The sequence below is a fragment of the Aythya fuligula genome, chromosome 4 (genome assembly GCF_009819795.1).
Source record: "Aythya fuligula isolate bAytFul2 chromosome 4, bAytFul2.pri, whole genome shotgun sequence".
NCBI lineage: Eukaryota > Metazoa > Chordata > Aves > Anseriformes > Anatidae > Aythya > Aythya fuligula.
This window is the reverse complement of record NC_045562.1, coordinates 74,623,579-74,638,916: the sequence shown is the minus strand read 5'-3', so window position 1 is coordinate 74,638,916 and position 15,338 is coordinate 74,623,579. Positions and strand designations below refer to the sequence as shown.

The 15,338-nt window shown below is 43.9% G+C and overlaps 1 protein-coding gene across 1 annotated transcript in view; it reads right to left on the bottom strand.

Moving 5' to 3' along the window:
* ATRN (attractin) overlaps window positions 1-15,338 on the bottom strand; it is a 145,076-nt gene that overhangs the window by 111,014 nt on the left and 18,724 nt on the right. The window contains 2 exon segments of the mRNA XM_032186940.1: window positions 175-288; window positions 3,926-4,009. Coding sequence (XP_032042831.1) covers window positions 175-288; window positions 3,926-4,009 — 198 coding nt within the window.

The window sequence follows — 15,338 nt, the reverse complement described above, 5'->3', positions numbered from 1 at the left end:
TAATTGTTTATGCTGCTGCTGACTGCACAAAAGGACACTGTATGTGCTGTATTGGCAGTATTATATATTTAGGTTACTGGAACATGTTTATACTGCTAAAAGCCACATTTGATTCAGGCTCCACGTTAAAGAAATACCACTGCATACAGTCAGCTTCTTACCAAATGAACTTACCTAAAAGCTGCCAGTAAAGGAGCATAAATTGAGTCTCCATCATACACATACAAGTGGTCCCAACTGCACTCCGTGGCAAAGTGATTGAATCGAAGCCTGAGGATTGTGTTTGGCCTGCAAAAAGTGATAATAAATTAAAAAAAATTAATTAGCCACTCGACGCACATGGCAAAATCCCTCCAAACTCCTTTGGTGTGAAGCTCCCCTCTACAGAAGACTAAAACTGAGTTGCTTAGCGTAAATACAGATGCATCAAACATGCCGTGGCTTTCATTTTTGGTGTGCATGCTCCCCTGGTATGAAGGAACAGCTTCTTTATGAGCAGAAAAACAACTGTGTCCTTAAATATTCCCCCACCACCGACAGCAGAAATTGAAGGGCATGCACAACCAGCCCTCTGTTCTTTACCAGTACTGAACTCCCCTAATGATAGGGCACTGCAGGGGGAAGCAAGGAAAATCCAACTGTACAACACATGTAAAGAATCACAGCCACCATCAGGGAATTAACAAGCCCTCTTTTCCTTGTTCAAGGGATTTTCTGCAGATTGACATGATTATGATGGCCTCAGACTATTTATTTGCCTGGAAACTGGCAGAAATCCTTCTTCTACTACTTTATCACCCCATTACATCTGCAGTAAGGCATGATGGCCCTATTGAAAGAAGCCCATCTAAACTGGAGATCAGAAATATGTTACAGGGGATGCTGACTAAAGACGTTCTCAGTCTTGGTCAAGAAAATGCAGAGGAGGCTTGTCTTCTACAGGACAGGAGGTCCTGGGGCTTCAGCTTTTGCCAAAAGGGAGGTCTTGAATAATTACTTGGGCTGCTGGCATGCACCAGCCACTGCCCCTCACCCTTTACAAATGCTTGACAGGTTCCTCAGTTCTCTTCTGGAGAACCATCACAAGCAACATCCAGACCAGCTGAGAAGAAACAAGCTGGAAGTCCCAAAATGCAACTTGTCAATGCAAGAGTCAAGAAGCATCTGCTCTGCTGACTTAGTCAAGAGAAAACCATCACGAGGCCTGATCCTCCAAGACGTATCAGCAGGAAAGATGTTCTGTTCACTTGATGGGGAGATGGAAGCAGCAGTTCAGGTGCCAAAACTCAGCATTTCTTTTATTCCACAAGTAAAAGAGCCCCAAAAAGCCATAACCACATAATGAACCACAGATACCGTTAGTTTCATGGCTCACATACAAAGATTTATCTCAAGATAATCCCTCTAGATCCGCAGCAGTTATCTAATTCAGCGCTCAGCTCAAGGTGAGTGAAAACACCACCAGCTTTGTGCTTGGACCCTGAGATAAAAAGGAAGCAGATCTATAGCTGTGCTTCTTTCTCCTACCCACGGTGGTGGCTGTTGAAAGGATTGATGCAGGTGATTAGGATTTCTTCAACAGAACTGCCTTTGGGTTCAGATGAAATCGTCGTTCGCCCTAATCAAATAAATTAATAAAATGTCAGCCTGCCATAGAGTCCTTCCTTCCCACAGAAGGGGAATTCTTTAGGGAGTTATTCTGCCAAAGAATAATTTCTGGTAGGCACGCTGATCTTCTCCAGGCCTTTGGAAAAAGAGCGGCAGGTGTAAATCAAGGATAATGTCTCACTTAAAGAAAAGGTACAAAGAGCACTTCATTATTTTAAAACAGAGCAGACTATGAAATCGTAGGGGGTTTGCTTCTATTCTAATGGCCTGACAGCTGCAGAGCAGAAAGGAATCCTTAATCAATAAAAGCTTTAGACCAAGAACAAAAAGAAAGAACATCCATGCCACGGCTAACAACTCATTAACGGACAGCGCTCATTTGCGGAGCTGCAAGGCACGGGGCTACAGGCTCTGCTCCTCTGCCTTGTCTCGTGCTTCTGGGGAATAAAGGACAGCACACCCCCGGCACGAAGACACAGCACACGCACCAGCCGACAGTCAGGTAAGGTGTGAAAAGGAAATATTTACAGGAATACGTGGCTTTTAATCTGAATTTATCTAGTACCTTCAGCTGCACGCTTTGGTTGTACCTTCACGTGCTAACCTCAAAAGCCCTCTACGTACCCATGTGCTAGCACTGAGCTGAAAGCACTTAGCAGAATTTAACAGCTTTGCAGAAGCTGTTTTCCAAGCCCCGATCTCTCTGGGAATTTCACATTTGGCAGAGAGCTTTGACTATTTTCACGAGGGCGCATATTTCAGCTGGCTTAATCAGCGTGATCACCTCCTTTCTGCTTAGCACCGTGCTCTGACAGCAGGGTACAAACAATCAGAAGCAGGAAAAGGACATCTGCTTGAATGCCTGGCTACAAAAGGAGAAGGAACAATTCCGTACACCTCTTTACAGCACCTAAGATCTCACTTCAAGCCTCACAAAGTGATGATTCTCCAAGAAGCCTCTCCAGACTTGCAAACAAAGGCTGAAGGAGCTGTCACGGTGACATTATCACGGACCCATGAGCAGCATTTCCCTTCTGATAAAAACATAAGGCAAATTATCCTCTAATGAGGAAAAAAAAAAAAAAAAAAGCTACAAGGGTTAAGCTGATTATAGGAATTGCTGGGGCTGTTTTGTCTGTAACAACATCCTTTCAAAACGTTTTTAAGTCGTAATTGTGAACTGGCTGCAGTTGCATTTTTACTACCTGTGAACATGAAGGTGTTGCCACTTGCAGCACCTAACTTTGATCTTCACCACAACAAAATATCGGGCTCCCCATCCAGTTAATAGCCAGTGGTAGGCCTCCGGTTCCAGCGTTGTGGACAGCTCTCTGGAATAGCTTAGCCTTTGCCTTTGAGTATCTTGGGAGCTTAGGTATTTAAGTTACTCATCCAAAATAAATGTCTGGAGTAGACAAAGTGAATACCATTCCGCCCCCACCCACCAGGCCTCCTAAACCAAGAGAAGGCTAAAGAAAAACATACCCTGCTACTTGAATAAGGTCTAAACCTCCAGGAGGCTGAGAGACCTCAGCCTACAAGGTGTGGAATGCGAATGAAATCATTTGTGCTGTCACGTAACTTGTTCCCATCCACAAACCTCTCTGCTTAAAGATTCAGGGAACGTGACTTACCACGCAGCTGTTAGCATCGAGCATCAGAACCAACCAAACCAAGTTTTAAAGACTATACAAAAGGATTTTGGAGTTCTTGCATCAGCCTAGCACTATGAAAAATGTATTTCAACAAGTCAGGTGCTCAGAACCGCTGCACCATCCATCGGATGGCAGTCAGAGGAGGCACACTGAACGGGCTGCTCCAAAAACCTCTGCCAGAGGTCACTGTAAGCAATACACAATCAAATACAGGAACAGCAGGGAGATTAAGAGGTCTGAAAGACTCCTCCCATTTCAGAGGACCTCTGTAAAACGGATCGATGGTTCTCCTGGTGTTTTCACAGCCTGGAGAGGAAGTCAGCATCTCAAATGCAGCATTACAGAAACTGACTGTTCACGAACAAGTTTTAACAGTTTGCTTTTTTTCATAATGTCAAAAGTTAACATAGACTGAATCCCAATCATTTAAACGGCCCACTATAATAAGAGTTCAATTTTTTCATTCTTTACTTACACAGATGCATTTATTCTGATTTTCCATGCAGTTTCAATGAGCAGCATATTTTATACAGCAAGCCGCAAATTCAGGAGGTAGTTTGCATAAAGTCAGCAAAATAAACTTCTTTCACAAGAATAACTAACAAAAAAAGACCTCGGTGCATATAAACCTCACCAAAAGCCAAGATGTTTACTACACTCACCTTCCTTCAATGAGCCAGGTGCATTTGGTTTTGTATTTGTAGTTCCCAGGCCCATCCGTTACATACCCTGAAGGTCCGGTGAGTCTGTAAATAAAAAATGATCAACACAAGCATTAGGCTCCAATGTTTTAACACAAATAAAGGATATCCTGAATTTAGGGAGAGCCACGATTAGATTTTCACTTACTCAATAGGCATTAAAAACAAACCAACAACGCCACGTGAAAGTGTCAGGATTCTCAAGTCCCTGTACACGCTTCCTGATGCCCGTCCTTGCAGAATGAGTAAAGGGTGATGGTTTTTCTATCAGACTGATGGTATTTCAGATTAACACTCCGTTAAAGAGACCTACCACAAGGCCTAACACACAGACACAAAAGCCCAGGGATGTAAAAGCAGAAAGTACGGTCAGACTCATTCATCCCAGTACACACAGTGGACACCAGCACTTAAAACCATTAAATGTTCAAGATGCCACTGAAAGACTGAAGGGAACCGAGCCAGTGGAGTAAGTAACTTTTATTTACATCTGCAAAATGTCACAGCACAACTCCTGGGCAACTGCATTCATCTGTACTGCTCACAGCCACTCCAAACAGGCAGCCACAAACCCACAGAAGGGCATCTGGATGAAAAGCTTCCACGTTGGAAGTGTGCTTAAGCCTTTGTTGCAGCACAAAGAAAACTGATATTCTTGCTTTTAGTCCTGCTCAAAGCACAACAGCCACGCAAACACATAGAGCAAGGCAAGCTGGAGGCAGGTCTGCTGGCTGCAGCTGTGCCTTATCTCTTCTGCGGATTTTACCCTGGGTAGGTTTTCCCCAGGGACCATGGCCAGGAGTCTGTGGCAGCAGATCTGGTACAGCGCTTGGGTTCCCAAAAATCAGGCACTGAGATTCTGCATCGTCTGTCTTCGTGTGGAGCCTGGCAGGAGCACACACGGGCTGAAGACAAATCCAAGAGCCAGAGCATTCGGATGCGCCCTCCCATCTCAGGTCAAAAATTCAAGATCAGTTTCAGCTGAGGTACAGCAAAAAGCATTGAAAACAAAAATTTCGAGGGCAGGATGAAGTGAAACAGAAGCAGCAGCTGAAGACACCCAGGCACCCCGCTGTGGCAGAGCTGAGGGATGATTCCTGCCCATGTAGGTTAGAAACTCCATCACCCACCCGTGCCTGGAGCTAATCAAAGCCTCCTGGAAAACTGCAATTGTCCTACTTAAAACAGTTGTAGTAAAACAAAAGCAGTCTGCAAAATCAAATTCAGCAAAAAGAGAGAAGGAACCAATCCCAGGAGTTCCCCAAAACAGTATCTTGAAACCCTTTACTGGGTCTTTTTCTGGAGATCCATTAATATTATCTAATCTTTTTCAAATATCTTGACTGAGTCAAAAATGGTTTTCCAGAATCTTTTCTGTACAGCATTTAGAGTTTACACACGGTTCATTTCTGATCCAAATTTAATAAATAAAAGAACAACAAAGCACACAACAACCAACATAGGTTTTTCAGAACCAGGTTCCTCTTCCTCCACATTAACTTCTTATAACGCTTTTCAACCTCAGAAATGTAGTTCAAGATTTTTAAGGACTGTTTCTGAGGTTCTGCAGATTTACATCTAGGCAAGTGAAGGAAAAGAAAACAGTTTTCAGGAGCACTTTTCATGGTGATGTGCACACAGACAAATTTACACACATACACACACATTTTTAAAGGTTCAGCATCTTTGAAAATTCAAGGGTCTTATCTACTGATACAGAATTTGCACAACTAGATGCAAATTCCTAAGTGTAGAAACTAATAACTGGTCCTTTTGTCTAACAACAACAACAAAAAATCATCTTTTTGGAAATAACATCTCCGGAAAAGCTAGGAATCAAATTATACCAGTACTTCAATGCTGACAGCACTTCGCATGCCACCAAGAGCAAACAGACTTTGGGAACCTGAGCAAGTCTTGCAAGCTAAAAACAATCTTATGCAATCTGCCAAGCTCTCAGAAAGCCTCTGCTCAGAAAACTCTTTGAACAATTTTCTCTGGAAACAATTACTAAATCCTTCACTGCCGAAACACTATCAAGAGCGATGCAAAAAAAAAAGAAAGAAAAAATCCCTTAAATCCCGGCCGTGTCAGATCTTGGGGAAAAACCTGAGAATTTCAACACTGACACAACTTACGGTCATATTTCAGCAAAGCGAAACCAAAACCCAAAGTTTAGTTTATAAAAAAATAACCAGTCGTATTTCATAGAATCATAGAAATAGGATCAGAGAGGCTGGAAAATCCCTCCGAGATCATCTGGTCCAACCGTCCCCCTGCCACCACTGAACCACGTCCCCAAGCATCATGTCCAACCTTGCCTTGAACACTCCCAGGGATGGTGACGCCACCACCTCCCTGGGCACCCCGTTGGTTTTCCCTGATATGCTGTTAATTAAACGCTTATCTGTAAGTTACTCAGACTCCTTACTAAGCTTTAAAAACTGCTGCCATTACAGACAAATAAAGGATATTTAAAAAAATAAATAGTCCAAGCTTCTGAAAGCTTCGTGCTCAGTACCTGTGGGCACTGGTACCCAGGGCACTTCCTAGACAATGCTTTTTGTTTGTTTGTTTGTTTGTTTCTACAAGAAAAGGCTCAGGAAGGGAATACGTAAGGAATTTGAGGAGGAAAAACTCCCCAGGAGCAAAGAACTTGAAACAAGAAAAATCCTCACCCCAGGTAATGTACAACCAGGGGACAGTCTTTTCCCTACTAAACTCTAGAAATGTGAAGTCCCGAGGATATTGTGCTGTGTTCTCCCAGTGCTCAACTCTTTAACTTTATTGTGCAGATTTCTAATTTTATCACCCAAATGCATAATCAACGCCACAAAGTTTGGAAAGGTGTCAGCTCCCGTTTTATCTCACTAATTAATTCCATGCCCTCGATGGGCTCTCCCTACACATACCTGTGCTACTCAGGGGTTACGTCCACACAGCTGCCCCCTCTGAACACAAAAAAGGGAGGTCCTTGGGGCGTTGGGTGATGCACGTGCAGGTGAAAGCCATAAACACAGCACAAACAGCACCTTAGCACCTACAAACTACAATATTGCCTTGAAAACCACCTGGTGGAAAAGCTAGTTCAAGTTTCTGGTCACAAAACTCAGACTTGAACACATCTCTTTCTGCTCGTGTGCACACAGACGCGGCTCAAGGCTTGCTCCAAACACTGCTAGGCACCAACAGCGCGACTTACAACCCATGGAAATTTCTCACTGATTTTCACCCAGGCATAGCAGATAAACCCCAGTGGTTTTAATGACATGAGGAACACGAGAAGCGTGTATTTCTTAAATACCAATTAGCATACACTGACAAAGCTCCTTCTGAGAACATGAACTGCACAAGCAGGCAGCCTCCAAGCTGTTATCTAATTATCATCTAACAAACCAAAGCTATCATCCAAGTACAAACCACAGACACAAAACAGCTCAGACCTTTGGAGTAAATCATCTTGAGGCACTTACTTCCGAAACACCACAACACCAAAGGTACACTGAATATTGAATATATTCAGAGTAGTACAGAAGAGGAGCTGCAACTCGCCTTTCCTTCACCACTCACCAGAACAGGCGAGGGGGCTGCTTGGGCTTGTAGGGCACATTCATCTTTTACCTTAATCTTCAACCTCTGATGGATCAGCAAAGGATCTCAGAACAGTTTGTGTTGCTTTCAGTGGGACTGCAGAGATGCTCGCATGGCCACAGCCAGCACTTCAGGATGCTCACTAGACTTTTGGCACAGCCTTGCTGTTAAAAAAAAAAACAACACAGAAAAAACCCAAGCCCGCAATGGCTCACCCTAATTTTGAAGTTGCTAAAACTAGAGACTGATGCAAACGAGGAGTTTTCCTCCTCTCTCCCTTTTCTTTCCCAAGTGCCTCAAGAAAGCCCCAATTAAAAGCCATTGTTTTGGGTAAATCTGAAGTTGCATCCAATAAAGAAAGGGCTGTTACGGCCTATTACCAGAACAATGGCATTCTCTCCTAAATTGATTACCGACTTAGCTTTGTTCACTTCTCAAAATAAAATAAAATAAATAAATAAATAAAAAGCACAGATTTTAAGGGCTATATCCTTCTATGGTTTGCTATAAAGAAATGCCCTAATTTATAGGCATGGAATAGCTGCATACAGAATGATAGAAACAGACACACAGATTTTCTTTTATCTGTTTCATGAATTTCTAGCACAACATCCACTCTCTGCCAGCTAGGTGCCACAGCTCGAATGAAATAATTCCTACGTGCCAGCTCTTATGCAGGACACTACTACAAAATTAATTTTGATAAGGATTTATAAACACTCCACAGGGAGGATTTATAAACCCTCCACAGCTTGCTACGACCACAGCCGATCTGAACACTCAATTTTTGGAAACCAAGAGCTCAGCATTGCCACAACAACATTATTTATTGCCACACCGTGTGCCACAGAGAGGCACACAACCATGAAATGCCTAGAATATCTGGTGGCTTTGCAAGCAAAAAGCATTTTTAACCAATTTCATAGCAACTAATCGCTGTTCCAGCGCTTGCAAAACCATCCCCAGCATTGCCTCGATCAGGGTTTTCCTCCCAGAATTGGGTATTTCAAGGGTGCTCCGGGCTTCCCTGCCAATCTCACCGCGGCAAAGAGGTCAGAGAAGTCTGACAATCACTCTCCACTCAATAGCTTCTGTTTTCATCCCTCTTTCAGCTAAATTGATGCTGAAGAGCTGCCTTGCTTCGAAAAAAAATCAGCGAGTGGCACTGCTAATTTGATGTGGGAAACGTGGTTTCTTCAAAGGAGAGCTTAGCTTCGCCCTTCTCTGGGAGATATGTAAATATATGAAGAGTGATTTCCTGGCTGCCGATCAGAGATAAGGGCAGAGCCTGCAAAGCTCAGCAACGCCTGAGAGGACAGTCAGAGAAATTACAGCAGGTAAAAATGTATCCCCACAACCAGCGATGCTCCTAACCACATTTAATCCCTTTGTTTCTGGAATATCCTCCTTCATCTAACAAAATGCTGTGCTCCCAACAAGGCAGAGCCAATGCTTAGAGCCTCAGAGAGAGCAGAAGGCACAAATGCTCCAAGAACCTTAAAAATCACCAAGTCACCAAGCTGGAAACCAAATACTTTCTCTTTTTTCCTCTTCTCCAAAGGCTACAAACAGTATCGGCACTAGGGTCCTGTTCCTGATGCTGTCCCAGCTGCTGCTCTTCTGCTGTCACCAGAGACAAATGCCACCAAAGTCAGCTGTTTTGGGGCTGGCCAGTGCTTTGCACTTCAGCTCCTCTTTCTGGAAGAAGTTGCTTTCTCTCTTACCCTACAAACACTGAAGTGACAATAAGTAAACGAATTATATCCACGAAGAAACCGCATGACAAAACACCAAATTACCCAACCACAACATTCAAGGCAACAGAAACAATGAAGGAAAAGCTGATTTCCCTCCCCGATGCCAATCCCGCACACATTGGAAGCACTGAAAATCACACCAGATCCCAAAGGACCTCAACATTTCTTCCATCTGACAGCCACCAGCCACAGACTGCCTCGTCATCGCACTTGAAGAACGTCATCATACATGAAGAACTGTAGCTCCACCTGATGTTCCTGCCCCCGAACTGGTCCCACAATTACATTCATATGGAAATCATCCCCAGTTTAGATTCCTATCTCCATTTCCTCCCTTTTATTCCTCTCCTTGTATCTGGATTTCCAGCCCCTTGACCCAAGCGCCCAGGCCGCAGGTAGGCCGGAGCCTCGGGCACCTCGCCTGCTGCAAATTCTTCCTCCTATTCCAACTCACTGTGAGGGGGAACACCAAACGATGGTATTATTATTACTCTGGGACCCTCTTCTTTAAACAAGGAGTACTTTGGAGGTGCACATTTCTGTGGCTTTGCTCTACTGTCAACCCTCACAAAACGCCCATCTCTGCCTCCACGCCTCAGCCGGAACCGTTCTGAATCCATCATTCCCATCTTGGCTGCCGGTGACAGTTTCCAAAAGTGTTTCCAAAACACTTCTCCCGGTGCCTGTATTCCAGCCAGAAACAATTCCACGACAAAAAAACCCTCAGATACCTCCCCCTGAAGGCCACCTTGACCTGAGGCAGCCGCCTTGCAGATGGCGCGCCCTGTGGCAGCCGTCTGTGAGGCTCATCTACCAGTTGCACTATGCTTTCCCCATCTGTTCACAAATCCATTTATTGGATCTTGGCCTCGTTCTTTGGAAGGAAGAGAATTCAGCTGCAGGCGTATGATGCTCAGAACAACTCAAGGCTCATCCCCTGCCAGTGGTCCTGCACCTCACCCCACGCTAATGGCCATAGTATTGCCAAAATCCAAACACCCTGGAAGTCCGAAGGAAGAGGAAAGCCCGTTATTGCAATTAGCACAGAGATCATCAAAAGCTAACGAAGCTCCAGAGCCAGGCAGGTCCCGTTGAGGTCTACCACTGGATGATCAAAAAAAATTAACTGCATTAAATGATCCAGCCTAATAGAGAAAATATACAACATCATCTATGCTTAAGTATGGCACAGCTAGGAAAAAATAATGGTTCCGAATATACCCAGAAGCATGGAAAAAATCAAAACTATTTTTTCCTAAATCTGTTTTCAAGTCCCAGCTTGCATTTACCAAATTTTAGTTCCAATCATCAAGTGTTTGTCTACTTTTCTACAGTGGGGCAAGGGCAAAATGTGTTACCGAAATTCATCATCCCGTAGTGCTGCACTATTTTTTAAGTTTCTACCTAGAATTTAAGAGACACCGCTAGTCCTACACAATATTTTCTGCATTTCAACTTCTCCTTGTCAATATTTTCTGCATTTATCAATAAGTTCATACCTACAAGATACCTAACTTGTGTTAGGGTAAAAAAAAAATCAGCGTAATTTTAAGAGCAATGAGTCTATACACACATTTGGTCTACAAAGAATTTAAAACCAATTTAACACATACAAATTTTTCAAGAACTTGCTAGCTCAAAGGCTTCAGAACACAAAATATTTTACAGATGAGCTATTTTAGGCTGTTTCAGGACATGGTTTGCTCTTCTGGTTCTGCCGATCTGAACTCATTTTCCTAGCAGTTAACATCTTTTCGCTCATTATTCTGCCCTCCCTAAGTTAATTGTCATTCATACTTGGTTGCAAATAGCACCCGAGGTTTGTTGGATGATTTTTCAGCACTTTCCCAAAATTAGAAACGTTCAATTAATCAAAAACGTATCTTAAGTACACGTATAAGCATCTCGATTGCAGTATATCACACCTGTGTACATTGTAAATAAGCCATCGTAATTATAATTTTTCAACCACACGCGCTCAGAAGTGATAGACACATCAATCTTCTCCCAGAGCTGAAGAGCTCTTGGCTTCAGTATGTTTTCAAGTCACCAGTCCTATACTTAAAACCCAGGAAAAAGCATTCACTGGCGGCACGTGCAAATGAAAAGGGACCGAGCTGCTGACTTCACCCTCCAGTCAGCTGCAAAATTAAATAAACTCGGTTTAAGGCCACCCCCGTGGAGCAGAGGACCCGCATCCTTCGGCGGTTTGCTAAGACAAGGTCAAAATCCCAAGTCTAAGGAAAATCAAGCCAAAATCCTCCTCAACCATGACACCTGAAGTCAGCTGAAGCATGCCCAAAATCCTGGCCCCCCTCCAGTGATGCTGCTTTCTAGGGCAGGTGCTGAATGCAGAAACCGGGGGTAGCATTCACAAAAAAGCTCCAGCCTCAGATCAGTCAGTTTTGCAGCAAAAAAAAAAAAAAAAAAGGGAAAAGGAAAATATTGAGATAGCCTATAAATAAATATCACAACCCGATCCACTTTCCTAATAGGGGTAGAAATAATTCCTTTTATTTCCTGCCTGACGTTTCGAAAATTTCTGAGCTACGAAGGAGCAGCATTACCTGCCGGGAAATGTTCTCAGGAAAAAAAGAAAAAAAAAAAAAAAAAATCAATAGAAAGCAGCTTGGGGTGATGGTTCACATCCATTCGGTTCTGTCTGAAAAAAAAGGATTTTGATGCCAATCTGCAGGTGTGGTTCATTAAAGGAATAAAATAAATGTCCCAAGAACCCAGATACGGCTCTGTGAACTTACACAGTGACAATCGCTAACAAATTTTAAAGCACTTTCCTGGCTGAAACAGCATGGAGGAGGTTATGCAAAGAGCAGGAGATCGATATTGGAAGAGGAAGCCAGCGGAACACGTGTTTTGGGCTGCCTGGGTTTGTTTCCATCGATTTGCTGCTGCAACAGCTTTCAGTGACTATTCACAGGAGCTCCTGCAGCCAGCAACGTGCAGCAAGTCGCAGCTTTTGCTTCTGCTCCCGCACACCGGCGTCGTTCCACTGCAGCATCTGGCAACTTATGCATCCAAAAGCAAGAGCAGGACATTCATCCGAGTTTACTAGTGAAATTATACCTTTATAAAAATGCTAATAAGGCAAAACGTTCTCTGGGATGCCACTAGGAGGAATAAGACAACATTCATAGGAGCCCACGTAAGCACTCAGCGTTAAACTTGAGAGAGACCCAAGTGCAGCCCCCTAGAAGCGTGGATGTCTATATCATGAGGATACGCTGTCTGCCCCCAAAATGTCCTTCTCCTCACATTTATTACCTTAAAGTATAAAAAGTATTAAAGTAATATTTGGTTTTAAGAAAGGGATGGAGAAGGAATTAAGCAGAGCAGATGGAGAAATGCCCATAGCACCCAACCTTTTTGTACCGTACAATCTTCTCAAGTCCAATTAAAAGATTCCCTTTTGTACTCATTTCACTGAATTCTGCTCCCAAACGCCCTGTGCAGCCGCATAACCTCTCTCCTGATGGTCCCCCCAGCACATTTACCCAAGAGATGATGAGGGATTGATGGGCTGGGGGCTACAATGGGCAGCTCATGGGGCTGAAAGGGGGCTGAAAGCAGCCACTGCTGGCTCTCAACCACAGAGCCCACTTCTGCCCCTCCATCAAATACTTTTTGGCAGCTGCAGAAGTGACCAGAGGTGAGCAGCCACCTCCTTAACATGCAAATCTTATGGATAATCTTGGATATACCCTGTATATCTTATGACTGGCAATATCCAGGAGAAAAAAAAAGAGAGGAACAAAAGCCATCCCTTCTTATTTCTGGATTTGTATGGATTTGGCTTGCCCGGCCACACGTGGTAGAGAACTATAATCATCCTCCCCGCACATTTCGTTCATCAGTCCTTCCCCCCTCCCCTCCCATTTTCCACTTCAAGCCAGCTGCTCTCCCATCCCGTGGTCTGTTTTGCTGAATTCCTGACAACAGCAAGAAGGATGAGTGTAACCCCGAGCAGAAAAGTGAGCGGTATTTTCCCCCCCGTGACTCAGTTTTAATGAAAGCAATTCCGTACAAAGTCGGGAAAAAAACAACTAAATATCGAACACTTCAAGTATCTTGTCAAGGCAGATGCACGCACTTAGCTTCTCAATAAGTTCCCCATTGTTAGGTAGAACAAAACGCAGAAAATAAATAAAAAATATAATAAAATACATAATAAAAACCCAAGCTCTAAGCAGTATGAAGCATCATGTTCTTGCTCCTCTTGTATTCAGTGGCAGCACTGTGCTGCACTCATCCACATGCTGCACCCCCAGGCAGAAGCACCCTGGATGCCAACGTGGAAAATCTAACATCAGGATGGGAAAAAAAGGGGGAAAAGAAGCATATTGAACCATAAAGCTACTCAAGAAGTAATTCATTATCAATATGCAACCCTTGCACACCCCTGTGTTAACAGCAAGCTGTATTTTCAGCAGCAACCCTGATGTTTAAGGTCTGCTCAGCACCACCGTGCATCCCTCGGGTGACAAAATCCACACGTGCAAATGCTTCTTTCCTGTCAGATAAACTGGTGATATTTATATTAAAAACTGGTGAAATTCCTCTGAAAGAATCAACAAGTTTGATCAACTCCATGAACTCACTGCAAATCCCTCATTTAATTGTAAGGAAATGCAGTTGGGGACATGATGCTGTTCACGCCCATGAGATGGGAATTCCCCTCTTTTAGTTTATATCCAACCAGATCCAGCATCCTGGCTTAGTGGAAGGAGAGAAAAGGTCGTGGTTGGCGTAGATTTGATGGAATTAAGTCAATCCCTTAAATCAAGACTTGTTCTGCTGGCACAGAGCAGTCAAACCACTCCGCAGCTCGCTCCACCAGCAAGCCTCAATTTTTCCACGAGCTCCTTGCGGGAATGAAGTAAGCCCACGCTGCTCAACCCAGCACAACGTTTTCTTAAAGAGCCCAAGAAAATCAAGGGAACAACACCCAGTAACCCAACAGATCTCAGCTCCTGCAGGTGAGGATGTAAAGGGATTTTCAAACATCATTCCTGGAACTCCCCATACCCACCCGGCAAGTGCCAGTGACTTAGCAGCAGCCCGTCCAAGTTGGCTCTTCTCAGCAAATTCCTACAGCTAGGACCAGAGGGAATGGCCTCAAAGATGCTCCAGGAGAGGCTCAGGTTGGAAATGAGGAGACATTTCTGTCAGAAAGAGCAGTCAGGTGTAGGGATGGGGTGATAGTGAGGTGGTGGAGTCACCGTCCCTGGGGGTGTTCAAGGGAAAGTTGGACGTGGTGCCTGGGGACATGGTTCAATGGGTTCTAGGCTATTAAAACACTTAGCCTTGCTTCCTCAACTGGAAAATAGTAAATAGCAAGAAAAACTATACAGAAATTAAACAAATCCCCTTTAAAAAAAAAAAAAAGAAAAGAAAAAGATGTTTTACATGATCTTTAACCAATTAAAGACTAAGAAACTGCTTTCTATTTGGAGCGAAGCTTGAAGAGTTGAAGACGAGGCACTGATTTGCACATAATGCCGAATTCATGGTCTGTGCCAATGCAGCCTTAGCAACAGACCGGCAAAAATATCTTCATATCCAAGATCTGCCAGCATTTCTTTACACGACAAACACCTCTCAAGTGTTTGTCTATGAAACAGCTCGGGGGAGCAGGGCAGGTCACAGCCGCCAGCCCCCTGATTTCGCAGCAGGAGAGGCGGGCACGCACACAGAAGTCTGTTTTCTTTCTTGAAAAGTCAGCATCTTAGCACACAGGTCGCTTGATAACCTCCACAGATGATTTTTTTCCCTTAAAATAAATAAATAAAAAAGGTAAAGCCAACCCAACAGGTGGGCTAGGCAATGAACTCTGGGGTCAACCCACAAAGCAAAGCAATTGGGGGCATCCTTGGGGAGCATCTGAAGAGACTAAAGCCATTCAGCAAAGGACCAGCTGCCCCCAGGGCTACAAAAATCATTGTTTCCGTCTCTGATCTGCCATATGCACCTCTCCCAACGCCTCTGAAACGACTTCAGGAGGAGTTATT